Below are 26535 nucleotides of genomic sequence, written 5' to 3'. Positions count from 1 at the left end.
TGTCGCGGAGTTAGAACTAGCGTCTTGTTCGATGTTGAACTCGTAGTACCATCCGTTTAGCATCCTTGTCCGCCAGTGTTAATCGCGATATCGATCTCGCACATCCACAGTCAAGGTAGAGAGCTTCATTTCCACGGCATCCTTCACCATCTGCACAATGCTTGACCTAGAACGAAGTCCGCTTGGTTCCTCTACGTTGTTCCGAATGACCCTAGTCATTTTCGGGTTATAGGGAGCTATTGTAGAGCCTGTGATTACATTATCATGACCCCCGCTGCCCGCTCCACAGTTGTGGCTGAACGCGCACCCCGTTTCTGCTTTCCCACAGCTGTGGCTGTTTTTTTTTGCTGCTCTGTTGTTTGCAGTGGGGTGTGTCTCCTCCTGTCACGCTGATTGTCGTTGTCGGCACCTGTGTAACTGGTTCTTAGTGGCTGTTGTGGACCGATATCTTTGCTGTTCGCTGTGCACGTCATCCATCTGTTGTTGTCTGTTGCTTGATCGTTTGTCTCACATGCAACTGGTTTTTATGCGAACGGTCGATGAATCCCGCATATCTGTTGTCATCGACAAAGCCCCTCGTTCATCTCGGGGGATCGGCCTGCAATGGTTCAACATTTTATGGGCTGTGAGTTAACATCGTTTAGTGGTACGTTTCAGGCCGCTATCAAGGCCACACCTACCGCGGTGATCAGAAGCCGTCTGTGAGTTCCCCTGCTATTATATGTCATGAATCGACGCTCACTCCCCTTAGGCCCTCACGTTCAAAAACTGCTTCGATGGCCACACAAGCTTTGGCCCCGCACAAAGATGGAGCAGTATCCCGCTGCCTGCATTTACGAAAACGACTTCGTCATGATAGAGTGTACCATCACTCGCTTCAAATGTGATGCTAACGGCGATGCCGTCTACAAAGATGGATGGAAACATTGGCATGCACAACTTAAACTACTCACCATCACCAAACTCATCGAAGGACCAGAACCGACGATCAAATGTCAAGGTCGGAATACAGGACGATGACGTCCGCATCTAACTCATTATCTCTACGTTCTTCACTGATCTTCACTTCATTGACTTTCACTATGTTCAAACTACTCGTAACTGTTCTGTTGACAACTCCTCATTTATCCTCTATATATCGCCTGTACTCTATCATCTGTATATCGCGAATGATCCTGATTTCTCTCTCGTTTTCCTCTCTATATCGCGAACTGTGCATGCCTTTTGTACTCAATCCTCTCTATATCGCGGACTATTTCTTTCTCTCGTAACGCTGTGCCTCTGAACTATCCGCTGGTCATTCGGACCCGGGCGTGCGGACGCAGCGAGTACAGTGTGACGACAAAGCCAGGACAAACCAAGTTCGACTGGCTCCTCCACTTAGTGTTGTCCAAGGCCGGGCTTTCAAGCCCGAGCCGGGCCAAGCCGAGCGGCTGAGCCACCGAAAGCCGAGCCAAGCCCGCTTTGAGCCTAAGTTGGCATCACGTGCCAGGAGAGCTCTGGCACGTGATAACCTCACGGTTCGCTTTAGGTCACCTCGTTAAGCCTCGTTATTACCTCGTCATCGTTACAACTTGGGTGGAGTTGGCGCGTCGGCGCCGGTTCCAAATAACAGGTGGGTGTCCAAATGTTCCATTACACAGGAGGCAGCCATAGGTAAGTGAGAATCACAGGTGGATGTGTGTACGTCTAGCTAATCTGAATTACGTCATGGTATAAGACTGCCATCCTATCACGGGTGCCGGCGAAGACAACGGGCTCTTTGATCGTCACAGTACAGTCGTTGCAACAGAGTGCGTCGCCCATATGCCAAGACACGGCAGTGTCATCCGGTGAGTGCATGCGAGTGGTATCGAAAAAGAGGTTCAAACGTAAACACCTGCGATCGCAGAAGAAACGTTGCCACCTGGGGCAGCTCCATCGCCGACTCCAAGGTGAACTGGTGGCATCGTAAGAGGGCATGGTTGATTAACTAAAGGGAATCATTCAAGCAGCCATCCAGATACAGACAATTCAGCGAAAGTCACACCAATGTGGTGAAGCCCATCGCAAGGAAAGTCGAAGACGGAAGTGTAGGGGGGCATGACAACGAACATCGATGAGCTTTCCACGCACTACACAGCCCATTCAATGAACATCGTCCTCGTTCAACGTTGATGTTGTGTATACACGTTAACTCCTGAAGTGCATGAAAAGGAAGACGAGCGACGAGAAAAGGTAACGGAACATCGACAGCAACAGATCGAATTTGTTCATCCCAACCAGATGTGAAACCGGTCCTTTTGACCTCGCACTGATATAAAGCACCATAATGCAGAGCAAGCATCGAACGAGATCCTAGCACAACAACAAAAGCCTCCAGCTCCTCAGTTAATACATATTACAAAGACTGACTGACGGAAAAGCACCGCTGACGGCTGAAACGAATAAAGTCGAGCAGTGCGAACGCGCACCGACAGTATCGATAGCCTCAGTGATCGCACCAAAGATAAATGTGACGAAAGCATTCAAAAGCAATGACAGCAGATCCTCTGCAGCAACGTCGTCAACAACCCGTCAGAGGAGATGCAAAAAACGATGCTCACCTCCACCGAGAAAATCGCCTAGCAATGCGCAGGACAGCAAAAGCGCGAGAAAAAGCGCAGCGATTTGTATGAACATCATATGTGGCAGCGAACAGCATTGAAGTGGTTACACAGTGAAGATGAGGACAGTAGAGCCCGACGGGCTAGGGGACAGTCAATATCTCCTATGTCCAAGGAGAGCACATCCGCGCAGGGTTATGTAATGAAAAATCACGCCAAACCCAAAGGAGCGAATTTGCCAGTGTCAAGGTTACGTAAGCGTGCGCAATTCCTCAGTGTAAATGGCCAAATAACTTTCTGTTATTTGGAACCAATACCTTTTATTACCTCGTCATCGTTACAACCAATACCTTCCTCAAGGCCTCAAGATCACTGACTAACCGCGATCACTATGGATATCAAACTCGTCTATGTCCTTTTGACTCCGGGCAACACATCTGTTCAAAGCATTGAGCTCAAGGTCACACCAACAGTGCAGCTCGCTGATGCCAAAGTCCTCATCTGCGAATCACATGAAATCGAGCTCGAATGTCAGAACATCGGCCGCGATGATATCAAGATTTTTGTTGTGAGCAGCACTCTGTAATGATGTCTCTACCTCGCTCACGCACAAATCAGCCTGTCGATGTGAAGATACAGCCATTCCCGGATTTGCTCGAACGACTTCAGCATAAATTGGCTTCCTTACAGCCACATATGCTAACCGATTCCATTCAGAGTATCTTTGGAGAGCAGCAACCGGATTTCAATTACGTTCATCTTGTGGCTCTAACTTCCGAAGGTATGAGATTATACAGGCGACTCACGCCATATGCATAAAACTTAACGTTCACTTCCATTCTTGTAAATTCCTCAAGTTTTGGAAGAGCGCGACACGGTCCATGAGCTTTCCGCTGTCAAAGGCAAGGCGGTGCTAGAAGGTACTTTCGGATGATCCTGTGTCAGTTGATTGCTAAACGCAGCTGTCAGAACGGATGAGGTTGATCGATGCGGCCGCAGCCGACGTCTCTCCATCGACCGGCGTAAGCACCTCCGAAAATATCAAGGCGGCTTACAACGCCGTCCATGCCGGCAGACCAGCGCTGAACTATGGGCCTCCTACCTCGATCTTTAGCCCCCAATTGGCTCGGCTGAGTGATCGCCTCCAGAATCTCCACAGTGTGGAGCCCAGCGCGTTATACCTAAAGCATAGCCATGAGTATATCGTGCACGCAACCGATTTCTACGGGAAGGAGATGGATCGGGAGACAAACCTCAAAACCACTATCGACGACATCTTGGGAGCGGAGGGCCAGTGGCAGCATCAGTTTGCCAACAAGAAAGCCAAGCCCGACGCTACCTGGGGTATGCCTATTTATATTGTATACGAAGGCAAGAACGAGAACGGCCAGGGCGACGCATCGCTTCAGGGCATCCTTGTGTATAGGAAGATGTTGACATTACCTGACGTGCGCTCCTCAGCTCCTACTCTATAAATACGGTCTTAGCTGACGCAATCATTCCTAGTACCGGGCCGTCATGCAGTATTCCAATTGCCCTATCATTCTGATCGGCACGATGGCAAACCGCCTCGAGATCTCCGCTGCGATCTTCACGGACGGCATATATGCTGACAAGTTGGTCTCGCTAGACCTTCTTCTCGGTTTCGATGGCGAGGAGAACGTCCTGCGGCTCGCGCGTATACTCCATGTTCTCGCTATCTCCGCGCAGGAGATTTGCGCACATTATGAGGAGGCGCGTAATAACCCACCATCGGATCTGATCGCAGTCGTCCTCCCAGACCCGACGCCTGTTTTAGGGGAGACCCTGCCGAAAATGACATTCAAGAGCAAGCTCTCCCGCTCCAACAAGGCTCTTGATATTGTAAAAACTGACGCAGAGCGTTGTCACGGCCTCTACCTCGCGACTATGCCGCAACCGCCTCCCGTTGGCTCGAATCCGTCGTCAGAGGCTCTGAGAGAGGTTGTGGTCAAGTTCACCAAGCGCTACAACCCGGAAGCCCATCGCTTGCTTGCTGCGGAGGGTCTGGCTCCAGCCCTCCATGCATGCTCTCAGGTTCTCGGTGGCCTATACATGGTCGTGATGGACCGCATCCGTGATGGACAGCCTCTCGAGCTCTGTCGGAATCGTATCTCGCAGACCGTATATGATGACGTGAAGAAAGCCATGTCGCTACTTCACGCCGAGAACATCGTCTTCGGTGACTTGCGCCTACCGAACATAATGTTGTTGCCTTCTGGGCGTGCAATGCTAGTCGACTTCGATTGGGCAGATGCAGATGGCAAGGGGAGGTATTCAAGCATGCTCAACGACAGTCTAGTTGATCATTGGGCGCCTGGTGTCCAACGAAGGGCGATTATGACCAAAGAACACGATATCTTCATGCTGGAAAGGCTGAAAGATGCTGCTAATATGTTAATGCCGCGCTCAGGTGCCATGGTATAAACCGTAGATAAGATAATGTCCGCCGACTTTTCGTAAATTGTATGAATGTATTCGATTTCGTCAAGCGAGGGCACGATAAGGAATCCTCGACACGTCCACTCTCCACCAGGATCACCCTCCAACGGGCCGTGACGACGCCATGGGATTGTTCACACCAAGGAAACCACTGATGTACGAGTCCCAATCCTCCCACCTCACCAATCACATTAATGATGAGAGCGAATATAGCCCAAAAAAGCAGACACTCACTCGAACCCATTCGGCGCAGCAGACCACATCGCCAGCGTGTTCTCCGGAAAACTCAGCTCTGGGCCGAGCTCCTGGGCTCCACCATGTACGGGCGTCCCCGGATGCTGCACAAATTCCGGTTGAAACAAGTACTGCTGAGCACTCGCCGCCACACACGGTTCGGCCATCATCGTGAAGGTCAAGTCATAAGAACTCAGCTCCGGCATAATGAACATCGGTGCCATTGCCGGGTGGAGCTCGCCATTCATCTCATTTACACTCATAGGAACTGTTGAGAGCCCTATCTGTGGAGCAGAGGCCATAGAATAATCGATTCTGGATGGACCGGCGGCGTCATTGCCGTACCACGAATGATCCACTGGTGGCTGGGCCTGGGTGTCCATCGCTAATCCAAGATGCAGCGGCAGTCGTCCGAGCTCATCGCTATGTATGGGTAGCGAAAAATCCTGCATGCCCATCTGCCCGATCCCATCGGCAGATGCGCCCTGGCTTTGGTAAGCTGCAACCTGCGGCGACATCGCTGGTTGTACGAAGGCCGATGGGGCCATGGAGGACGTGTCTCTCGACACGCGCCTCGATCCCGCAATGTTGCGCGGCGTATCGTCCGGGTTGGACACGTCAGAGGGCGTCGCGAAGCTCGGAACATTCGACGTGGAGGGCGCGGGGCTGTCCGTGTCCCGTCCGCGCTTCTGGCTCACAGGCGTGCTCGGCAGGGACAGGTCGCCAACAAACGCAAGTCCGTACACAATGTCCCTATGAACGATATAGATAAGTGGAAGCAAGGAGGCATGAGACGATACCGAGCTCCTACCATAGCCGACCAGCTATGTGGCACTGAGGCTCGATGCATTTCAGCATCTTCATGCATTTGTGGACTTCTGCCATCTCTTCATTGGCATCGACCGTCAACCCCGATTGTTTCCCGCCCCAGATATTGTGCAACAGCACGATCCCAGACATAAAGTATGCCACCTGTGAATCTCAAAATGAGAAAACCGGCTGATCCGGAAAGCCGCAGACTACTATACCATGTTGATATGGAGCGGGGTACCGGTACGCTTATACTGGATATCCAGGACATGCGTGCACGAGCGCGCGGCGTTTGTGCATATAGCCAGAGACGGGAATGATAGCGCAGACGGTTTGCGTGGGGACGGGATGAACGGCCGATGCACGAGCACCTGCAACATGTAATAGGACGCATACAGGGTAGCTGACTGATTGAGAAAAGTGATATTCTCTCTTTGGGGATCCCATCGTACTATCACAAGGCGTCAATAGTCTACGCTATAGAGTATAGTCAAAATAGCAAACGCACGATGATCAGGAACAGAATCGATCCACTTGTTTAGCGATGAATCTATCTCCGCCACGATGTGTTGTTCCCATTGCTGTCCAACAAAGCCAAATACCGTCTTGGACTTGGTTATGGAATACTGTTACGTGAATAATGTAGGCCGTTGGTAGTGAATCCCGGGAATGCAATTGAATGGGTGTGATTCACTTACGATGGTACGCAGAGCGAAAAAGAGGATCCGCTGCAGCCTGATAAGGCAATTGAAGAAGGCCATGACTGACGGCTTCCCCGCTGGTTGTTTGAATGCAAGGTCGGGGTCGGGGTTTGTCCAGTATTCATCGTCGCACTCAATAGGCAGATCAAGATCAAAACTATAACAAAAATGTTAAGCAGGAAAAGGAGAAAGATCTTCCGAGGTTTACTTACTCATCATCTTGGATCATACATGGTCGTCCGAGAGCAGAGCTCATCGATCTGTCCATCAGCACTAAAACCCTATATATCACGTCATATTAAACTAGCCATATTTCGTCCACGCGATGAGGATTGGACTAGAGATCGACGCGCACCAGAATGCACGTTTCCACAACTCCTCTTCTACCGTTGGCTTGGCGTTGTAGACTTTTTTGCGATGAGCACCTACATCCTCGGCCATGAGAATGCTAATACCGATAATGTTTCGAACCGTATGCGACGCAGAGGATCCTTGCAAGAAGAGGGCCATGAGCTGTGAAGATTTACGTCAACAGCGGAAGCAACCAACGGATCTGATAGGCATCTGCCACTCACGCAGTAAATTTGGATATCGTGCAGCTGTGGAGGAGACAGGAATGACTTGCGTATCATATGCACTTGTCTGAACCACTGCCATCCTCGTGAAAAAGGAATCTTCTCGCCACTCTCTTCGTCCAACAGAACTACACGCGGGTCGTCAGAAAATCTGACCCCATTAGCGCAGACAAGCAGAACGGTGGAGCCGAATCCTTCGTCACGGAGATGCAGATTATCTCTGATGTTGGCATCAAAAGTAGGCCGATGGAGGACTGGCATGTAAACGTTTTGATAATCAAAATAGAGATTGACGAGCTTCCACAGGAGGTCTTCGTTTGGAAAGCTTCCCGGTTTGTGTGGTTCCAGCCGCTCTTCCGTCTGGGCTGATATCCACTGAAGGCGATTAATCTCATACGCCGTAGAAGTACTAAAAGAATACATACAGGATGTCGGCCATTGAATTTCGGCTGATGACTGCCATTAAGAATCTCCGGACGCATCTGAGTGCCCTCTGGCGATTCGTCGTATCCAATCCCGGAGAATTGTTGTTTCATGTCCATAGCGTTCTGTACGAACATTATGCCGCTTGATTTCCCCAAGAATGTGGGCACGTTCGGTTCTATGCGCATTTTATTAAAACTTTGCATAAGAGTGTGCTGCGCCATGACCTCATCGTCGCTGGGCTCCAACTCGTCCGGATCCGAAGGCCTTACATCGGGAGAGAGAGAAGCGGCAGTGCGGGGGACAACTTGCTCTCGTCGCGCAACGGTGGGCCTACCAGTTTTAGCGTCACGCTCAGTAAAGAATGAGGCATTATCCAAATGGTTGTCGGGTTCCTTGGGCAAGTCCGCGTCTGAACGTAGCTACATGGAAGTCAGCAATCCCCGACGTTATGTGAGAAGGTCATTCCACCTTGACCAAAAGCTTCTCCATGTGCTCCAGACGATTCTCCAAAGTCTCTATGTATCTGATATGCCCGTGAACTTACTTCAATGGTATCAAGCGGGCTCAACACACCTTTTGCTGGAAATTCGTTTCTAAACACCAATCAGTACCGAATAAGCCGTGCAATATAAAGGCAGATACGTACCTGCGCAGCTTCAACATACGTGCACTGATAACTATATGTAATGCAATTAGTGCACCTGTTGTTCGGCATTTGTGTTCCGTCACCTGCGCCGATTTCAGGATCAATCCGTCAGCTCTATGAGAATGCGTAGCAACCACGGCGAGCCTTACATCGAACTAACGGAGCTCGTCAACATGCATCATCTCGGATAAATGGTTTGATACACACTCTTTCTGTGCCTACAGACGTCGCAGGCTCGGTGTACCGTACGCCTCTTCTTCACATGTTGGGAGGCATTCGCAACATCGTGCGACTTATCCGAGTCTTCGGGCGAGGACATATGCATCGTGTGTTGAGCGTTGACGCGGACGAATTGTCCAGGCAGGATGCAAATGCTGTGGGTGCAGAGGCCAGAACTGTGAGCAGATGGCGGTCTGTTATGGCGGTCACACGCACATGCGTAATTGAAGCGGCACAGTGGCGAGGATTGATGTTGCCGAGTCGTCGACGCCACCGATCGAATATCGCCGCCACATCAAGCCGCAGATCGCCGAGAGTCCGATGCTACGATCGCGCACTGTGATTTTTGACAACATTTGCCCATTTGCCCGTCACCAGCTGATCATCCTTGTTCACAATATGAACTTCAATGAACGACTGAGTTTATGTGAGTAACCTTACATTCAGATTTGCCATTGCGCACCTCTGGCGCGTCCTGTGCGATTCTGCGAACTCCAGCCCTCGCGCGCGTGGGCTAGCATATGGCCAGTCTGCTTGTATTGGCTTGTACGAGTGATGAAAAGGAGCTACAAAATCGGAGAAGTCAAACGGAGGTCCTGAGACTTTCTCGGACTTATCTGCTTGTTCAATCTCAACAAGCGGAAACAAGCCTAACGGTAAGCAAATGGGTTTTTATAATGGCCTCTGCTTGAGCCTTCTGAAAATATAAGCACCTCAGTCTCCAGTTCAGCTTCAGCTGATATGTATCGCGCGCACAGGTCAATGCAAGTGCTTCAGTGCACAGCAGCCCTTCCTTCCTTCGAGAGCGCACATGTTCTGATCTTGGCGAAATGCTGGCGTGAGTCATCTCCCATCGGTGCTTCAGCATTAGATAGCGCTCCGATGTGTACTATCGTTGCTGCCGTTCTTGTTGCTGGCTCTTTGTCCTGCACAATCGGGCCTGCGCAAAAACAATACCGTATAAGATAACTATGTTCTGTACTCGCATACCTGCTTTACTCACATACCTGCCTAGTGGGTCGTGGGTGTCCCTAGCTTGCACGTACAAAAATCAAACCATCTATCCAGACGCCGTGAATATGATCAGGATTCATCTTCAACACGTAGTACTCGTGGATATAAACTATACGCTGCTACCCCTGTCTGTATGCGGCTTTCATTGTCCTGAACGGCGAAAAAACCACTCGTAATGAGTAGTCATCCCTATCATTTGTTAAATGCTCGACAGTGAACTCACTCCAAACCTTGCTGCTCTAGGCCATATGGCGTATGAATTCCTACTGCATATGCATATGAACGCAAAGTACACGGTTAACTATTCAACCATATGTCTCACCTTGCAGTTGCATGCAAAACACTGCTATCAAATTGGAAGCACTCAACTTGATGGGAACTCGGAGCGGCTACCGAGAATAGTGGCATATCGCACTGGGACAGAATCATGAGTTCTGAGCTCTAACTCATAATTCCTTCACGCGCACGGCGCACCTCCAGCCTGGCATGGTGTGCGTCAACGCTGCCGATACCTCTCCACCGTGGTCCTCGCGTTCGGAGGCGCCGGAAGAGGGCAAAAGCCGAAACTTGGATCAATGTGTGGTCGCTTGGGCGCTGCAGCTGTGCAGCCTCGTGGAATCCAGCCAACTGCTGTACTAGGCTCACAACCTCATCTCCCAGTCGCGCTGTGAGCCCTGCCATACTCTGATCTTCAGTCTCCATTGCCAAACGCTTCCCTCTCTCAATTTTGCAACTGAAGCCACAGGGGAGGCCATCAACATTGCTGCCAGATTTCATTGTCTCGTAGATCTCAGACGGCTTGGGAGTGAAGCAATGGACGCGTCAGCAATTGAATCGGAGTCGGCAGAGCGATACTCTCGTATGAATGATGTTTCAGAGCGTATTGTCATTTACGCGGTAGTGTTACTCCTGTTCCCATCCAAGCATACAACAGCTAATTCATCTCTTAGATGCATATCAATGGGCTGCTCAATGCATGCCATCCAAGGGCATTTGAAGGCCGCTTTGAGGGGTCGGTTTCAGCACAAGACTTTGACCAATGGCAACTCTCGGTTGAGGCTCGCTTCACGACGTGGGCCAGCTGGGACCTAGCGACAAGCCTATCAAAATGGCGCACCATGATATATGAGATAAAGGACTCTGGAGATCGCATCCGTGGCCACAATGTCGTGAGATCGCGAACTATGTGAGCAGTTCGTGCCATTTCGGTACTTCGCGCATCTAACTTGTTGGCTTCTTCAGCTACAACCTGAGCTTTCTCGTGTCGTTGAAGCCGCATCAACGACAATGTCGACTGGCGAAGCAGTCAATGAGTTGTTCCAACTTCTGCCTCCCGATGCTCGTGAAGTTATAGATCTGTTCGATGCAGTACGTAGATTGTTGGTGCTAGTTTGCTCCTACTCATGACAGGCCCACAGACTCTGATGGAAGATGCAGTCTTGCTGAATCCGGACATCCGTAACCCGATGTTTCGTACAATGAAGCAGCTCTGTGCAGAGCACGTCGTACTGCCGCGAGCATCCCTACTTTGTCCTCACGAGCTCGTCATGGAAGGTGAACGTCCTATCGCGTGGGGCGGATTTGGTGTGATATACCGTGGACCATTGCAAAGTGGTGGAATCGTAGCTCTCAAATCCTTCATCGCTGCGCAGAATGAGCACCCGCAACAAGTTCAAAAGGTCAGCCCTGAACCAACATTCGAGGTCATAGACATTTAACCGCCTATACCAAATTAGCTTATCTACAAGGAAGCCATTCAATGGCGACACCTCCATCATCCGAACGTTGTCCCATTTTTAGGTGTCTGTGACATGCCGCCACCACTCCGATTGTGCATTGTGAGCCACTGGATGGAGAACGGTAACATCATGGACTTCTTGCGACAGAACCTGAGCGCAGACCGACATCGACTGGTACACCGTTCCCCACTACATACAATAGCGCACCGTACTCACCGTTCATCGTCTTAGTTGGTGGAAATTGCGACAGGACTTCAATATCTCCACTCGAAGGACATTGTTCATGGCGATCTCAAAGGAGTGAGCGCGATAGCCCTCTGCTTCTATGCCTCAGACTCAATTGTATTGGCAGGCAAACATTCTCATCAATAACGGGGTTCCGCGTCTGGCCGACTTTGATCTAGCGACTGTGGTGTATCGCATGCAGACAGTCAATACTGCTTCCGGGTCGCACAGAGGTGGCACTTACCATTGGATGGCACCGGAACTTTTCGACCCCGAGAAATTCGGCTTGCCTCATGCACGGCCGTCCAAGGAAGCCGATGTCTACGCACTTGCCATGGTGATGTGGGAGGTATGCTCTTTTCTCACTGTTACTAGTCATAGCTGGCCTCATTCGCGGCTTTCAGGTCTACACCGGCCTCGTCCCATTCTACGAGTGTCGCAATGAGGGGCAAGTGGACAACAAGATCTTGTCTGGTGGAAGACCCATTCGTTCTGAGGATACTGTGCCGCCGGTCATTCAGGACCACATCTGGATCCTCATGAAGGCATGTTGGGATGCACATCCGCAAGGTCGTCCGAATATCGACGAGGTACTCGATCACTTGGGTGCTGAAGATGGCATGCATGGCATCGCAGTGATGGAGCAAAATCGCCTTCGGGGATCTCCTCATACGAGGTTAACAAGCGAGCATAGTAGCGTTGACGTGCAAGCTAATGATCCGGTCGGCGTCCTAAACGTCCACGTGGAATTTCATCTCAGAATAACCAAGCGCATGCTTTTTTTTTGCATACTCGTTTCCAAATTAGGAAACTGACTATGACGGAGATCTTGAGATCATAATCATCTGATAGACGTACGTGAACCCAATATACAGATTTGGTAATTTCCACCCACGAGGCTGTCGATCCATGTTCGCAACTAGTGCATTGGAATAGATTGGAATGATCCACTCGATGAATTCATACGAAGGAAAACACAACGACCAGGTACATTTTGAAAGATCCTACTAATCTATCTTTAATCTGAAAGGCGTGTGCTGACGGTTCAGAGCCAGCTACGGGTTCACCCTCCTCGGGACCGCTGCCTCTGCTTGTTTCTAAAGACCAGGCCATCACCATTTGCCTCTGGCTTCTCCGTGCACTCACTTAGGTACACCCTCTGTTTCATGATCTTTGCACTTTTACCATACTAACATGACTGAGATGCATCCAAGTTTCGTTCGTATGTGTGTACCCATCCGTACCTGACATTCAACTGAAAGCGGTCACTTTTAGAGGTCAAGACCCGAAGGCGACAAGAGCAGAGCGATTCCCGTCATATCATTTTACAGATGAAAATGACACATTCACTGCATCGATCTGTGCAAAATCGATATATGAGGACCAAAAAGCTGAGCTTGAAATAGCCTCTGAATTCTTTGCTGTTGACTCGTCAAATATAGTATAATCTTCAGGTGAGTGGATCGCTCGTGTTCATCATATGCTCAATGCGAGTGCCAAAAATGGACGCGCGGTGACCATCTTGTGCTTTTCAGGATGCCGCATGGTGCCAACTCGAGAGTCAAGGAGCGGAAAGCGCACGACGAGCTACAACTGACCGCATGTAAAAGCGTGGCAGAACGTGATGCAATGCGCCAAAATCGCACCTTATAAATTACCATTCTATATGCATAGTACTTATGCGAAGTCTGCAACATTGGCAAAGGCGATAGAAGGAAAGCTCAACGATGTAAGCGAGGATACGGCAAGGGAGAAAGGGAGCTGGGATACACCAAGGCGTAGAATCGGATTATGCTCGAGGAAATCCACGTCGTATCCGGTGGGAGCAGTGCATGGGAGGACTATGACGCAGTAGAATCAGGAGGTCAATTCGAGAGGCATGCTGGGTACGAGTAGAGCTCGAAACGCACGCTTGTGTGGTTTGTCCATCAAAAGCATTATGACGACGAGGAGCTGTTGTATATCCGTCAATCACTATTGGTGTGCTCCATAGAATCAAGACTTATTTCTTGCCATGACCTTTACAAGGGGAGAGGCACTCAGCTGAGATCTGACCGCGGCAATTGCACGGAGCAATGGTATAAGAAAACGCTCTAGAATATTATTGACGACCCAGCCGTACGATAAATAACTTCGGCACTACGATACAATCATCCTCTAGGAGGCTGCGATGATCCCGTCGGACTGTTCAAAGCATTAAAGCCGCTGATATAGGTGTCCCAATCGTCCCATCTAAGTCAATCACACAACAGATGAGGTCCGGCTTAGTAACAGAAGCAAGCAGATACTCACTCGAACCCACTCGGCGCAGCGGACCACATAGCCAGCGAGTTGTCCATGAAGAACGACTCCGGACCCATACGCTGAATATCATCAGGTAACGACAACCCTGGATCCTGCGCGGACTGCAGCGGGGCCCGAAAATCCTGAGCCCTCGGCGCCGGATACGAGTCGGGCATGATCCCGAAGATGGAATCATACACATCCGAGTCAGAAGCAGTGAACATCGGTACAATCGCCGGATCGAGCCCGCCATTCAGCCCGTTAGTACCCACGGGAGCCATTGAAGGTCTTGCTTGCGGAACACTGGAGATCGGAGAGGCAAAATTGGACGTTCCAGGAGGCGCTGTGCCGTACCAGGAACTGCCAATTGATGACGGAACCTTGGTGTCAATGGAGAAACAAGGATGCAGCGGCAGTCGCCCCAGCTCATCGCTGTGAATGGGGAGGGAGAAGGTGAACATGTTTGTCTGATCAACCCCATTGGAGGGCTCGTCTGGATTAGTCATGACTTGTGGTGGCATTGACTGGCGGCCGGCCGTTGAGGCAGTTACCGGGGTGACATCTCTCGATGCACGTTTTGACCCAGCAATGTTGCGCGTCGTCGAGTTCGTAGCAGATGAGTTGGAGGGCATAGGATCGTCGGTAACGTTCGACGAGCCTTCCGAATCCCGTTCGCGCTTATGGCTTTGAGGCATAGCCGGTAGGGGTAGATCGCCGAATGATGCTAGCTCGCGCAATACTTCCCTATGAACGACATGAACAACGGCGCCAATGAGGCAATGCTAAGGCTCTTACAATAGGCGACCAGCTAAGAACGACTGGAGCTCGATGCTCTTCAACATCTTCATGCATTTGTGCACCTCAGCCATCTCTTTGTTGGGGTCGATTGTCAGCCCCAATCGTTTTCCGGCCCAGATATTTTGTAGCAACACAACCCCGGAAGTGAACAGACACATCTGTGATTGATATGTGAGTGCGTTCAATCGTTCGTACAGCTTTTGGTAACTATACCGTGTTGAGGTACAACAGTTGACTGCTGCGTTTGAACTGAATGTCCAAAACGTGTATACAAGACCGTGCCGCGTTGGTACAGATAGCCAGCGACGGGAACGATAGCGGAGATGGCTTGCGTGGAGATGGGATGAATGGTCGGTGCACGAATATTTGAATCGTGTAATACGCTCCATAGAGCGTCGCGGATTGGTTGAGGAATGTAATATCCTCCCGGTTCGGATCCCATCGCACTGTTTATGATGCCCCAAAAGATCTACACTCGGCACAGCAGAAACAGTGATAAACGCACGGTGATCGGGTACAGAGTCGACCCATTTGTTCAATGCCGAGTCTAGCTCAGCCACGATCTGTTGCTCCCACTGCTTACCGACGAAGCCCAGTAGCGCTTTGGATTTGTTGATGGAGTACTATAGATACGAACAATAGGGACCGTCAATCGTTCATGCTGTGGCGCATTATACAAGCAACACCGCAGCCTACTCACAATAGTACGGAGGGTGAACCAGAGAATCCGATTCAGCGTGATGAGACAATTGAAGAACGCCACGGTTGACGGCTTCCCCGAAGGTTGCGTAAACGCTATTTCGGGGTTTGAATTTGTCCAGTACTCGTCATCACACTCTATCGGCAGATCGACGTCATAGCTACAACGCACGAAGCTAAGCACGAAAAAGAGAGAATCGTCTATGGCTCACTGACTCTTCATCCTGAATTATACACGGGCGCCCGAGAGCAGAGCTCATCGCTCTATCCATGACCACTAGGACCCTATGCGCCGTGTCACATCAACCAAGTACGTCGTGTCAGCGCCACATCGGTCAAGCTGGAAGATAATACAAACCAGAACGCACGCTTCCACAACTCCTCCTCGGCGGTCGGTTTCGGGCTGTAAACCTTCTTGCGGTGTGCACCCAAGTCTTGAGCCGCGAGGATGCCAATACCAATGATGGTACGGCAGGTATGACCCGCCGAAGTTCCTTGTAGATAAAAAGCAGTGAGCTATAATTTTCCTCGTCAATATGGGGGATGACCGATAGCGATGCATTACTCACGCAGTAAATCTGCATGTCGTACAATTGTGGAGGGGCCAGAACTGACTTGCGTATTATCCGCACTTGTCTGAACCATTCCCATCCGCGCGGAAACGGACTCTTCTCTGGTTCTGACCCCGGCACTTGCGAGTCGTCCGAAGTCCTCGCCGCAATGGCGCAGACAAGTAGGACTGTGGAGCCAAAAGCTTCATGGCGAAGATGCAGACCTTCCTTGATACTTGCTTCGAACGTAGGCCGATGGAGGAGTGGTAGATAAATATTGACGTTTGAGAAGTAGATGTCAATGAGCTTGAACATGGTGCTTTTATCAGGGAATAATAGAGGCTTTTGAGGCTTCAGCTGGTCTTTCAATGGGTCTGACAACCACTGAAGAGAATAGTCATTTCAATGCGCCGCAACAACTTCAAGATACGCACAGGATATATGTTGTAGGAATCACTCCAACGAGTGTATGGCAAGCCTGTATTGGCATAAGTGGTGTCCGGTCGTTCTTCTTTGCCATTTCCGGAGTATTCTCGTTTGAGATCCACGGCATTCCGTAAGAACATGAGGTTGCTTGATTTGCCAAAGTACCAAGGCGCAGTAGGATCCATGCGCATCCGTGAAAAGCTTTCGATAAGGGTACGATGCGCCACCGTTTCGTCATCGCTGGGCTCGAGTTCGTCTGGCTCAGTAGAGTTAGAAATCGCATCAGGAGGCGGGGGGACGACAGCTTGGGTTACGACCTGAGCTCCTCGCGCTGCGGTCGATCTGCCAGTACTATCTGCACCGCGATCGGTGAAGCAAGAGGCGTTATCAGGACGACCATCCAATTCCTTAGATAAGTCTAAATCTGGGCAAAACTGCACGCAAGTCAAGTGAATGGCAACGCTAAGCGAGGACAGCAACGAGTACCTTGCGCAAGAGCTTCTCCATATGGTCGAGTCGATTCTCCAGACCCTCTACATACCTTTGAGACTGACGTGAATGGTGATAACGACAAAAATATAGACACGCATACTCTTTAGAGGGTCCTCGTTTCTGGGCACCCAGTATAAACGGGATGCGACGCACACTGTAGAACCGGAACATACCTTCGCAGTTTCAACAAAAGTACAATCGTAGTTGAAAGTTGCGCAATTTGAGCACTTATTACTCGGCAACCGCGTTCCATCGCCTATGTAGATCGCAAGTTATGTCATTTGACGTAAAAATGAAAGATCAATAACTTAAAACCTTACATCGGACTATCAAATTCATCAGCATGCATTCTGCTCAATTAAAGTGCGATACATACTCTTTTTTCGCCTGCAAGAATCACAGGCTCGTTGTATGCGTCTCTTTTTCACATGTTGAGAACTGCTTTCGCCATCGTATGGTTCATCTTCTTGCGAGGACATGCCTGTTGTGCCCTCAGCTCTAGCGAAACCGTAACAGGACCTTGAGTGAGGGTAGAACTGCAAGATCAGTGTCAGCGCCGGAGCCAATGCCGCAACAGGCAATGTCAGGGGTGTTACCGTACACGCATGCGTTCGGCAGCGTTACGTCACTCTCCCGCGCCGCCGCGCTGCTGCGCTATTGGCGGTCGGCGGAGACAACCGAACCGATCCCCGCGCGGTTCGTTTTATTGCCAGTTTAGTGGCCCCAGATCTGAGATAATTTCAACTCCGCTGTTGAGGGTGGGCGCCTCATGAGAAGAAAGCTCGCGTTCCATGTGAGCTTGCTCTTCGCCATCGCCGTACATTTTCAAAAATGAGTTCCTCAAAACATTGGCAGGACCAATATTGTGGAGTGAATATCCTTACTCCTTATGAAGTTGCTTCGCAGCCTGAAAACACTCAATACGGCTCGATCCATCCCAGTCTCACCAAGCATCCTAAGCCTTTGTCCTCCAACCCGAAACTCGAGGAGAAGGCATCGGCTTCCCACTCCGCGAAAGCTGCCTTTCCGGATGGTCAAGTCCCGACCCTTACACCAGCGTCTGCCGAGTGGCTCAATGAGTTCGGCAAGGACGCCAACATGCAGCACCGCATGGCGTCTGAGATCTGAGATTTTCGGAGGCATCTTCTGTCCCTGTGGACCCGACATATTGGTGGCTCCATGGCCACCAGCGTACCAGAATGAACTTGCAAGATTGCCAACTTTTGTCTTTACCGTGGACAGAATGCTCGTTTGCTCGTACAAATTCAACATGCTGGGCGGTGGGCGGCTTCCTCGCGCATGTTGGGTTAAAGGTTGAAGAAAGCAGTCTCATGCTGATCCGCGGGAAGACGCGTACACGCGCCTCTGTGGCTGATGGGAAGGAACGTGTTTTGGCGCTTCTCAGACTAGTCATAATAGGACGGTCAAAGCCCTCCCCGCCGAATATAAGGCCGCGCCCCTCGAGCCAACTCACCCCAGCACCTTGCTTTCTACCCTCATCAGAGTGTACCACAGGTTGCCCTCACTGCACCCTCTGTTGACTAGCACGTCTACCCCATCTCAAATCCGTTACCTTACACGACCTAGTGCCTAGCCACCCAGTAAGCCACAACCGCGTCCTTTGTTCTTGTTGACATCACCTCATCGCCCGTCCTCTCATCCCTACTAGGTTTCGACATGAACTTCAAAGCTATTCTTGCATGGGCACGCTCTGTCGAGACGACTGAGCAGAGTCCACCTCTCTATCATCCCCGCCCACAGCAGACGCGGGCCAACTTTGCCGACATCTTGGACGGCGATTGGGAGGTCTCCAGCTATGGAGCGATTCATCATACAACAAAGAGGAACGAGTACATATTTAGTCAGGTAATCGCCACAATTTTGTTGTATACTGAATGCTCACCTTCCTGGCAGACGGCCGCGGAACTCTGCGATGCGTTGGTAAACGGCTCTGTGTTCCCATCCAAGGTGTCATCGCCCCCAGCCAAGCATCCAAAGGCCTGGACAGAGCCGAAGGAGCTGCTGAGTGTCGAGGACTTGATGTGTTGCTTGCGCGGCGAGGTCAAGCTTGATACCCAAAAGGTGAGCCTATCCTGCCATCACGCTATCGCAACACACTCACAACGCGTCGATAGCCTACAAAGGAGATCCCGTATGAAGTGTTTGCCGATACCGAAACCGCCAATTGGAAGCGCCTCTGCGGTGACAACTATGAGGAGCGGAAGAAGATGGCCTTCCGCGATCCGAACTGCGTGTATGAGTGGCCGGTGAGTTGGTTGATCACTGACTTGATGTGGGAGGGAGAAGCTGATTGCGTCGATTCAGCCGATCACCCCGGGCATGAAGGCGGCCATGGATCCTACTGTCCTGAACACTGACCTCGCTAATTCCTTCATCGGTGACTCACTGCTGTCCATGCTGGATGCAGATGGCAATTGGGATAATGCTGAAGGTGAACACGAGGGAGGTGAAGTGCAGAACGGTGCGCAGACTGTAAGCACATATGACTGCTGTCTTGTAAGCCCTACTCATGAGGATGCGCGGGCGCAGGCCGAGGACATATGCACCGACACCGTCGTCGGCGTGGCGCAAAAGGGTGCCGCTCTTCTGCCAAGGGAAGATGCGGCCACTGGCTGGCCGAACGCTTCCTCGTTCCCCCTCCCTGGTTCGTGCATGGGCTCTGGGTGGTACGACGCCGCCGGGTACGGTTCCTCGGTATGGGCTCGCACCACATCCGAGCTGCCGAGTGCGAACCTTTCAGTGTCGGCGACCTCCTCGACCAGCTCTCCAACCCTCGGCAGTTCTTCGCTGACGATGTCCTCGTCCCCGACGATCTCGTCAATCGCCACTCCGCCTTCTACCATTGACATCGCGTTCCAGATGCATGATGGGGAGATTGACAAGGAGCGTCGGCTCAAGTGGCGCGCGGAGGCCGCGGAGGAGCTGACGAGCATATTCAATGAGCCGTCTCCGTACGGGCAGGCGATTCCAGCATTCGGCCGGTTTTCGTCGAGCAAGGCAGGTAAAGGGCGCTGGTCCCAGATGCGTCACGTTGAGTACTAGCTGGTCGTTTGAGAATGTAACCCTTGATGAAAGAGAGCGACCAACGAAAGATACTAGAAGATGTGGGGAAGGATTCCTTAGGATGGGCACTTCGTATCGTGACAGCTATGCGGCTCGTGGATATGAATTGTAATTATAGCTTTGTGTCTTGTAACCGTCAGTCCAAGTCGGCTAGTCTAGTGCTGGCCGTGTCTCTTTGCATAATATATTGCTGGTCCTGCGTATAGCGTTTTGGCAGGTTGCCTTTAAAAAGCCGCCACCACAAAGTTTGAAAGGCACCAAAATTGGTGAGCCTTGGCCAGAGCAACACCAACCTCATGGTCCGTTATCTGAGCCACTGGATCCAGTGCCACAGCATTGCGGTGGGGGATATGATTTATCAGTGCTTGGTAGAGGCTGGAAACCGAATCAATAGTGCGACGCCACTCGCGCGTAGGCCATTGTGCCACCCGGGCGCCTATATAAGCCTTGTCGTTCGTCCAATTTGAACTTGACTTTCTACCGCGTTTCTTGCAGGCCACTCGCCTGTTGACTAGCACATCTACCCCTTCCCAAATCCCACTTATCTTAGGCGACCTAGTGCCTAGCCACCCAGTAAGCCACGACCGCGTCCTTTGTTCTCATTGACATCGCCTCATCACCCGTCCTCTCGCCCCCGCTAGCTGTCGACATGAACTTCAAAGCTATCCTTGCATGGGCACGCTCTGTGGAGGCGACTGAGCAGAGTCCATCTCTCTATCATCCCCGGCCACAGCAGACGTGGGCCAACTTTGCCGACATCTTGGACGGCGAGCGGCAGGTCTCCAACTATGCAGCAGAACAATACATAGCGAAAAAGGACGAGCACATCTTCAGTCAGGTAATCGTCACAATTTTGTTATGTACTGAATGCTCACCTCTCTTGCATAGACGGCTGCAGAGCTGTGTGACGCGTTGATGAACAAGTCATTGTTCCCATCCAAGGCATCATCGTCCCCAGTCAAGCATCCCAAGTCATGGACAGAGCCGAAGGAGTTGCTTAGTGTGGAGGACTTCATGCATTGCTTGCGCGGCGAGGTTAAGCTTGATATCCAGAAGGTGAGCCTATCCTGCCATCACACTATCGCAACACGCTCATGACGCGTCGATAGCCTACAAAAGAGATTGCCTACGAAGTGTTCGCTGACACCGAGACTGCCAACTGGAAGCGTCTCTGCGGTGACAACTACGAGGAGCGCAAGAAGATGGCCTTCCGCGATCCGAACTGCATATACGAGTGGCCGGTGAGTTGATTGATCGTCGACTTGATGTGGGAGGGAGATGCTGATTACATTGGTTCAGCCGATCACCCCGGGCATGAAGGCAGCCATGGATCCTACCGTCCTGAACACTGACCTAGCTAATACCCTCGTCGGTGATTCATTGCTGTCCATGCTTGATGCTGATGGCACTTGGGATGATGCTGAAGGCGAACGCGAGGGAGGCGAGCTGCAGAACGGTCCGCAGGCCGTAAGTACACATAACTGTTCTCTTCTTAGCTCCACTCATGAGGATGCGCAGGCGCAGGCCGGAGATATATGCACCGACATCGCCATCGACGTGGCACAGATGCACATGGCCGAAAGCGGAGTCGAGAAGAGCGCGACTCTTCTACCAAAGGAAGACGCGGCCACTAGCTGGCCAAACGCTTCCTCGTTCCCTCTCCCTGGCGGCTCTGGGTGGTACGACATCGCCGGGTACGGTTCCTCGGTCTGGGCTCGCACCGCATCCGAGCTGCCGAATGTGAACCTTCCCGCGTCGGCCACCTCCCGCACCAGCTCTCCGTCCCTCGGCGGTTGTTCACCGACGACGTCCTCGTTCCCTATGATCTCGTCAATCGCAACTCCGTCTTCACCCATCGACATCGAGTTTCAGCTGCTTGATGGGGAGATTGATAAGGAGCGTCGGCTCAAGTGGCGCGCGGAGGCCGCGGAGGAGCTGACCAGCATATTCAAGCAGAGCGAGCCGTCTCCGTACGGGCAGGCGAATCTGGCTTTCGCGCGGTTTCCGTCGAGCAAGGCAGGCAAAGAGCGCTGGTCCGACAGGCGTCGTGTCCCGGTGCAGATCGTCGATGCTCACGCCGAGTACTAGCTGGTCGTCTGAGAATGTGATCCTTCATGAGAGATGAACGATGAACGAGCATTGTAAAGATACTAGAAGATGAGGCGAAGGGTTCCTGAGGACGGGACTTCTTATCGTGATGAGTTCGTGGCTCGTGGATGTAAATTGTGACTATAGCTTTGTGTCTTGTAATCGTCAGTCCAAGCCGGCTAGCCTAGTGCTGGCCGTGTCTCTCGCATAATGTATTGCTGGCTCTTGTAAAGCGTGTTGGCAGGTTGCCTTTCGAACGCCACCGCCACGAAGCCCTGAAAGCCCGCCCAAAACTCGTGAGCTTTAGCCAGAGCAACAATCACACTGCCCGCCAACCTCATGTTCCGTTATCTGAGCCACCGTATCCAGTGCCACAGCATTGCAGTCGGAGATACGATTTACCAGCACTTGGCAGAGGCTGGAAACCTGAACAATAAACCGACGCCACCCGCACGTAGGCCCTTGTGCCACCCGGGCGCCTATATAAGCCCTGTCGCGTCTCCAACTTGAACTTGACTTTCTACCGCGGTTTTTGCAGGCCACTCGCGCACAACTTTTCGCCCGTCGCGCCTTCGTTGCATCCTCCAACCTCTCGCCGCTGGCGAAGTGTCTCCTGCATCGTCCCTTTGCACGTTTAGACCCAACAAACACCTGAAGCATTTTCATCGACCACTGGGGTGAGCGCGCCGCAATCCGTCGTTCAGCTCACACCATCGTCGTAACCACCAGTCACTATCTGCAGGATTCCACGATGAAATTTGATACGCTCATGAGTTGGGCTCGCTCCGTCGAGACCGCTCGCAACCCGGCACCATGCGTTCTTCATCATCAACCGCAGCCGCCTTTCAAACAGGCGACCTTCCAGGATATTTTGGGCCACCCTTGGACAATGCAGGATTCTACAAGCACCCATGTTATAACGAAGATTATTAGACGTCCGGTAAGCGATACTAACACATCTTTGTTATTACATGGGTGCTCACCATGAGTGGCAAGACGCACAAGCAGCTGCTTTTGGCCATCTTGAACGGGACTTATCGACCATCCTTCATGGAGAACGAAGCACAGAACGACTTTAGGGCACGTGTTGGCATAAAGAACTGGCAGAACGCGTCTAGCACCATTCACGACGCCACTCAGGCTGGGCAATCGGTCAGTGTTGAATCGAATGCTTGCCGCAATGTCAAAGCTTATAGCCCTCGTCAGGGTTCCCAATTGACATACGGACAGTTTTGGATGGCCTACGCCGCCAATGTGGAGAAGTTCAGCCGAAAACTCGAGGAAGAGAACTTAGCCACTGGTGACACCGAAACCAAGCATGCTGAGTTCGACGATGGGGTGAGTAACCATAAGGCTAATACATCGAAGAAAGCTCACGCATATCAAATAGTTGCGCGGTCGTGGCACCACAACGCCTGAGCCCGACGATGCTGAAGATGCCATCTACGCTCTTCCCAGCGACCTGCTCTCAGAGCTGAACGCCAACGAGGCTGGCTACGACCACTACACGGACATGAATAAATACGGAGGTGAAACTGCGGAGAGCGGTCAGCAAACGGTGAGCATCACATGAGCATTTATCAGTGTCTTGATCTAACAAAACACGCACAGATGAGGGATTTCTACATGGACACTACTACCGATCCTGTTTGGATCGACACTGCCAGGGTCGCCGTGCCGCTAGGCCCGTGGCCACCGACAGACGCAGACAAATGGCCAGCTACCACTGATAACGGCTCGTCAGTCTGGCCTTCCGCATCCCCCGCCCCTCCGTGGCCCCCTCGTCCGTCCTCCCCCGTCCGATACACTTCATCATCGACTTCATCCACGTCGTCCTCGTTTCCAATCATCAACACACCTAGCAGCACATCCATCGAAAAGGACCATGCCGCGGAGCTCCGTCAACTGGAGAGACGCGCTAGACACCTCAAGATGTTGGACGATCTTCTATTGGAGTGCAATCCATCCTTCGCTGGCTCAAGGACCGTGGCGCCTGTTCTTGGCTCTCCTGCCGATTTTGAAGATTGGCGATTCGGCGATCCCATCTACGAGGAACGCAATGGGCCATTCGGGTTCATCCAGGTTGGTCTTTACTGCGCTTGAGCTGGTTGTCCATGAGCACATGCGGATCAGCGCAGAGCGATAACAGCTTGCAAGTCGTGTGTGGTGATTCCCGATGTCTGCGGTGTCAAGTAATGAGTGAAGGGTGCTGTATGCCAGTATACATTGACAGTTGTCTTTACATACTCTGTATTTGTCGGGGCCATCGTGTCTTGCATCAACTTCGTTTCTATCGATCGAATTTCTCCTTGTCCATGATCTCGAAGTCGCAAGCGCACGCAGTAATGAGAATCGTCCCTGCCATCGTAGAACCGGTTTGGTTTGTGTCTGGCGGTGCAAGGACAGAAGTGTACGAAGAGCTCTAAGGTGGATTGCGTGGCGCAAGGGTGTTCTGTGGACCGTCACCCTTCTTACAGCCACAGGGTGGCCACAAGCCACAACTGTAAAGCCACGGGTACCACAGGAGTTCAGACAGACAGAGACAGACGCGCCTGAGGACTCGGAGATCCTTCTTAGCATTTTTGTTTCGAAATGGTCGTACTCTATGCGAATACCACAGTCAATTTGGACATTGAGCACGGATAGATCTCTCCAAAGCAGGTTTTATATACTATGTGATTTGGACGAGGTTGCTGCAGTTGCGAACGAAACTCAACGTGCGACGGTGTTTAGCTGGTCCATTCCATGAGACATCTCAAAACATCCTTCATTACGGAAGCAGTCCTTGATCAGCGACCTCTTTCCTGCTGTATCTCGCCGCGATGTGAAAGCAGTAGTACAGGAGTCAAGCACTCTTCTCGGCGCCCTTGATCTTTCTTCAGATTAGACAAGGCTTAGGATGTCCGTGAGGATCTCTCTTTCATTGCAGAATAAAACGGCAGAAGATAAAAAGCTATCAAGTATTTCCCCCGTCGCAACTGCAGGAGTAGCCCGCGAATCAAACCTAGAAATCAAGAGGCAGCCATTCGCTGTCTGAGACTCTGCGCTGTATTGTGAGCATTCTCCATGTTGATTCCTGCCTTTTCATTAAATATGGATGGCTCATTGATCCACTCTAAGTACAGTGCTGCCAAAAACGCACCGCGTTCGTTCCTGAGCAACAGAATGGAATATTAATGTGGCGGGCTTGTTAGCGCCCGTGATACGCGGCCACGTGATGTAACGCGTGGTTGTTGTTCAGTTAAGCGCCTGGACACTGCACTGTTCAACTTCGTCGCCTCTCTTCGCTGTGCACTCTTACCTGCTCCCCGAGCTCTTACTGTTTGCTGACTATAAGGCGGTACACACTACTGTATACACCTCGTAATGTGGGCCAAGCTCAGCAGCGCGCTCAAACCTCGCCCGACCGCTCAAAACGTGGCGGACGGCAGTAGCGATGCCGGACTCAGTAGCGTATTCGATGAGCATTTGCAACGAGATCGAAATGGTGAGCGTTCAAAAGGATTATGATATTTGTGTTCTTAGCAAAATGATCAGCAGTCAAGCGACCTCTCCGCACCGCCATCCCCGAGCAAGGTCCTGCTTCTCCGATGATGTCGCCTTTGCTGCTGCCGCAAAATGCGCACTCATCATTGCAGACACTCTCAAGTGGTATGTAGGTTGGATTTGTTGAGTCGCAATGATCTGATGGTCACGCAGTGTCCGAAATGCCGCTGGACCACGCTCCAAACCATAACGCCGAACGACGTCGATCACAAGATGCGTTTCGTAGCTCGGAGGACATATCCGCATCATTCCATGGAAGGCAAAACGTCATGCCCTTGGGTCATTCGAACTATGGCTCTGTTCGACCTATCCTCCGCGACGGCAACACTCCTGCCACTGGGCAGAGCGTGCGTTTCTTCTCTCGCGATGCTTATAAGATGATCACGCCGGACATGTCCGCGACAAGCAGCGAGCCAGAACAAATTTCATTCGCATCCCGCCTCCGGAGAGCCCAGAAGCACTCCGGCCACACGTCGCAGGAGACATCCGAGGACATCACTCCGTCGATGCCATCTTTAATGGCACCGATGCCTCCGCCCAACGTGTCAAACATCTTCGACCTATCTGCCGGTGCAGAGCTCCCCACGATCGCTCAGGATACCGATGCACCCTTGCATGACAGCGCGGTCGAAATCTCGGAGGTTGATGACGTGGACCGGACGCCCGCGCTATCTGCTCAGAACCGTAGTCGATCTATGAGTGTGGGACAGCCGGGATCGATGGCAACCGGAAATGATAACCCGTTCATATCGAAGTCCAACCGAGATCGATCCATGAGCGACGCCGCCTTCCACTCTGCTCATTCGTCCACGGACAAGACACCTCCTGCCTCCGAGGCCAAGAGCATGTCTACCGCGATAGCAAGACAAACTCCTCCCCAGGACAAGGGAAAGGAGACGGACCCATTCGGCACGTATGCGTCGACGTACTACAC

The 26535-nt window shown here is 51.6% G+C and overlaps 11 protein-coding genes across 11 annotated transcripts; 7 read left to right on the top strand and 4 right to left on the bottom strand.

Annotated features, from left to right (window-relative positions):
* Positions 1–375: 375 nt before the first annotated feature.
* LAESUDRAFT_724362 (uncharacterized protein) lies at positions 376–1330 on the top strand. The gene is made up of 2 exons (XM_040908595.1): positions 376–701; positions 752–1330. Exon 2 carries the CDS (start codon positions 808–810, stop codon positions 1018–1020), a length of 213 nt encoding a protein of 70 aa, XP_040765634.1. The 5' UTR covers positions 376–701; positions 752–807; the 3' UTR covers positions 1021–1330.
* Positions 1331–1786: 456 nt separating this feature from the next.
* On the bottom strand, positions 1787–2481 carry LAESUDRAFT_724361 (uncharacterized protein). Its single transcript, XM_040908594.1, is given in 4 exon segments — positions 1787–1972; positions 2030–2179; positions 2244–2248; positions 2265–2481. 2 exon segments carry the CDS (start codon positions 2082–2084, stop codon positions 1866–1868), a joined length of 162 nt encoding a protein of 53 aa, XP_040765633.1. The 5' UTR covers positions 2085–2179; positions 2244–2248; positions 2265–2481; the 3' UTR covers positions 1787–1865.
* A 1078-nt stretch (positions 2482–3559) lies between these two features.
* On the top strand, positions 3560–5030 carry LAESUDRAFT_650178 (uncharacterized protein; the record flags this gene model as incomplete). The annotated part of the gene is made up of 2 exons (XM_040904224.1): positions 3560–4033; positions 4092–5030. 2 exons carry the CDS (start codon positions 3560–3562, stop codon positions 5028–5030), a joined length of 1413 nt encoding a protein of 470 aa, XP_040765632.1.
* LAESUDRAFT_724358 (uncharacterized protein) lies at positions 4727–8811 on the bottom strand. Its single transcript, XM_040908593.1, has 15 exons — positions 8645–8811; positions 8587–8592; positions 8438–8520; positions 8365–8384; positions 8260–8314; positions 7791–8210; positions 7366–7740; positions 7146–7303; positions 7003–7071; positions 6788–6947; positions 6598–6715; positions 6308–6540; positions 6091–6251; positions 5280–6032; positions 4727–5223 (listed from the first exon to the last, which is right to left on the bottom strand). Exons 1-15 carry the CDS (start codon positions 8760–8762, stop codon positions 5142–5144), a joined length of 2811 nt encoding a protein of 936 aa, XP_040765631.1. The 5' UTR covers positions 8763–8811; the 3' UTR covers positions 4727–5141.
* Positions 8812–11119: 2308 nt separating this feature from the next.
* LAESUDRAFT_697912 (kinase-like protein) lies at positions 11120–12539 on the top strand. The gene is made up of 5 exons (XM_040906326.1): positions 11120–11349; positions 11407–11583; positions 11641–11709; positions 11762–11983; positions 12039–12539. The coding sequence occupies exons 1-5, from the start codon at positions 11137–11139 to the stop codon at positions 12447–12449; spliced, it is 1092 nt and encodes a 363-aa protein (XP_040765630.1). The 5' UTR covers positions 11120–11136; the 3' UTR covers positions 12450–12539.
* A 1160-nt stretch (positions 12540–13699) lies between these two features.
* On the bottom strand, positions 13700–17433 carry LAESUDRAFT_724354 (uncharacterized protein). The gene is made up of 15 exons (XM_040908592.1): positions 17260–17433; positions 17204–17209; positions 17057–17139; positions 16984–17003; positions 16878–16932; positions 16400–16825; positions 15984–16349; positions 15773–15930; positions 15631–15699; positions 15416–15575; positions 15221–15338; positions 14929–15161; positions 14713–14873; positions 13927–14661; positions 13700–13866 (listed from the first exon to the last, which is right to left on the bottom strand). The coding sequence occupies exons 1-15, from the start codon at positions 17360–17362 to the stop codon at positions 13785–13787; spliced, it is 2775 nt and encodes a 924-aa protein (XP_040765629.1). The 5' UTR covers positions 17363–17433; the 3' UTR covers positions 13700–13784.
* A 30-nt stretch (positions 17434–17463) lies between these two features.
* On the top strand, positions 17464–18011 carry LAESUDRAFT_758025 (uncharacterized protein; the record flags this gene model as incomplete). Its single annotated transcript, XM_040912401.1, has 2 exons — positions 17464–17579; positions 17825–18011. 2 exons carry the CDS (start codon positions 17464–17466, stop codon positions 18009–18011), a joined length of 303 nt encoding a protein of 100 aa, XP_040765628.1.
* A 418-nt stretch (positions 18012–18429) lies between these two features.
* On the top strand, positions 18430–20281 carry LAESUDRAFT_87322 (uncharacterized protein). Its single transcript, XM_040914853.1, has 4 exons — positions 18430–18749; positions 18798–18965; positions 19019–19150; positions 19209–20281. Exons 1-4 carry the CDS (start codon positions 18561–18563, stop codon positions 19944–19946), a joined length of 1227 nt encoding a protein of 408 aa, XP_040765627.1. The 5' UTR covers positions 18430–18560; the 3' UTR covers positions 19947–20281.
* On the top strand, positions 20282–22379 carry LAESUDRAFT_87374 (uncharacterized protein). Its single transcript, XM_040914854.1, has 4 exons — positions 20282–20805; positions 20856–21023; positions 21077–21208; positions 21267–22379. Exons 1-4 carry the CDS (start codon positions 20617–20619, stop codon positions 22053–22055), a joined length of 1278 nt encoding a protein of 425 aa, XP_040765626.1. The 5' UTR covers positions 20282–20616; the 3' UTR covers positions 22056–22379.
* LAESUDRAFT_87394 (uncharacterized protein) lies at positions 22145–22975 on the bottom strand. The gene is made up of 2 exons (XM_040914855.1): positions 22392–22975; positions 22145–22330 (listed from the first exon to the last, which is right to left on the bottom strand). Exons 1-2 carry the CDS (start codon positions 22719–22721, stop codon positions 22235–22237), a joined length of 426 nt encoding a protein of 141 aa, XP_040765625.1. The 5' UTR covers positions 22722–22975; the 3' UTR covers positions 22145–22234.
* On the top strand, positions 22805–24369 carry LAESUDRAFT_724348 (uncharacterized protein; the record flags this gene model as incomplete). The annotated part of the gene is made up of 5 exons (XM_040908591.1): positions 22805–22995; positions 23052–23207; positions 23262–23393; positions 23446–23613; positions 23667–24369. Coding segments are annotated over 5 exons (1139 nt in total), but the record flags the coding sequence as incomplete, so codon positions are not given.
* Between the last annotated feature and the right edge of the window lie 2166 nt (positions 24370–26535).

This window comes from Laetiporus sulphureus (genome assembly GCF_001632365.1).
Source record: "Laetiporus sulphureus 93-53 unplaced genomic scaffold LAESUscaffold_13, whole genome shotgun sequence".
Taxonomy (NCBI): Eukaryota; Fungi; Basidiomycota; class Agaricomycetes; order Polyporales; family Laetiporaceae; genus Laetiporus; species Laetiporus sulphureus.
Note: the sequence above shows the minus strand (reverse complement) of the source record. Positions and strands in the feature narration are given on the sequence as shown.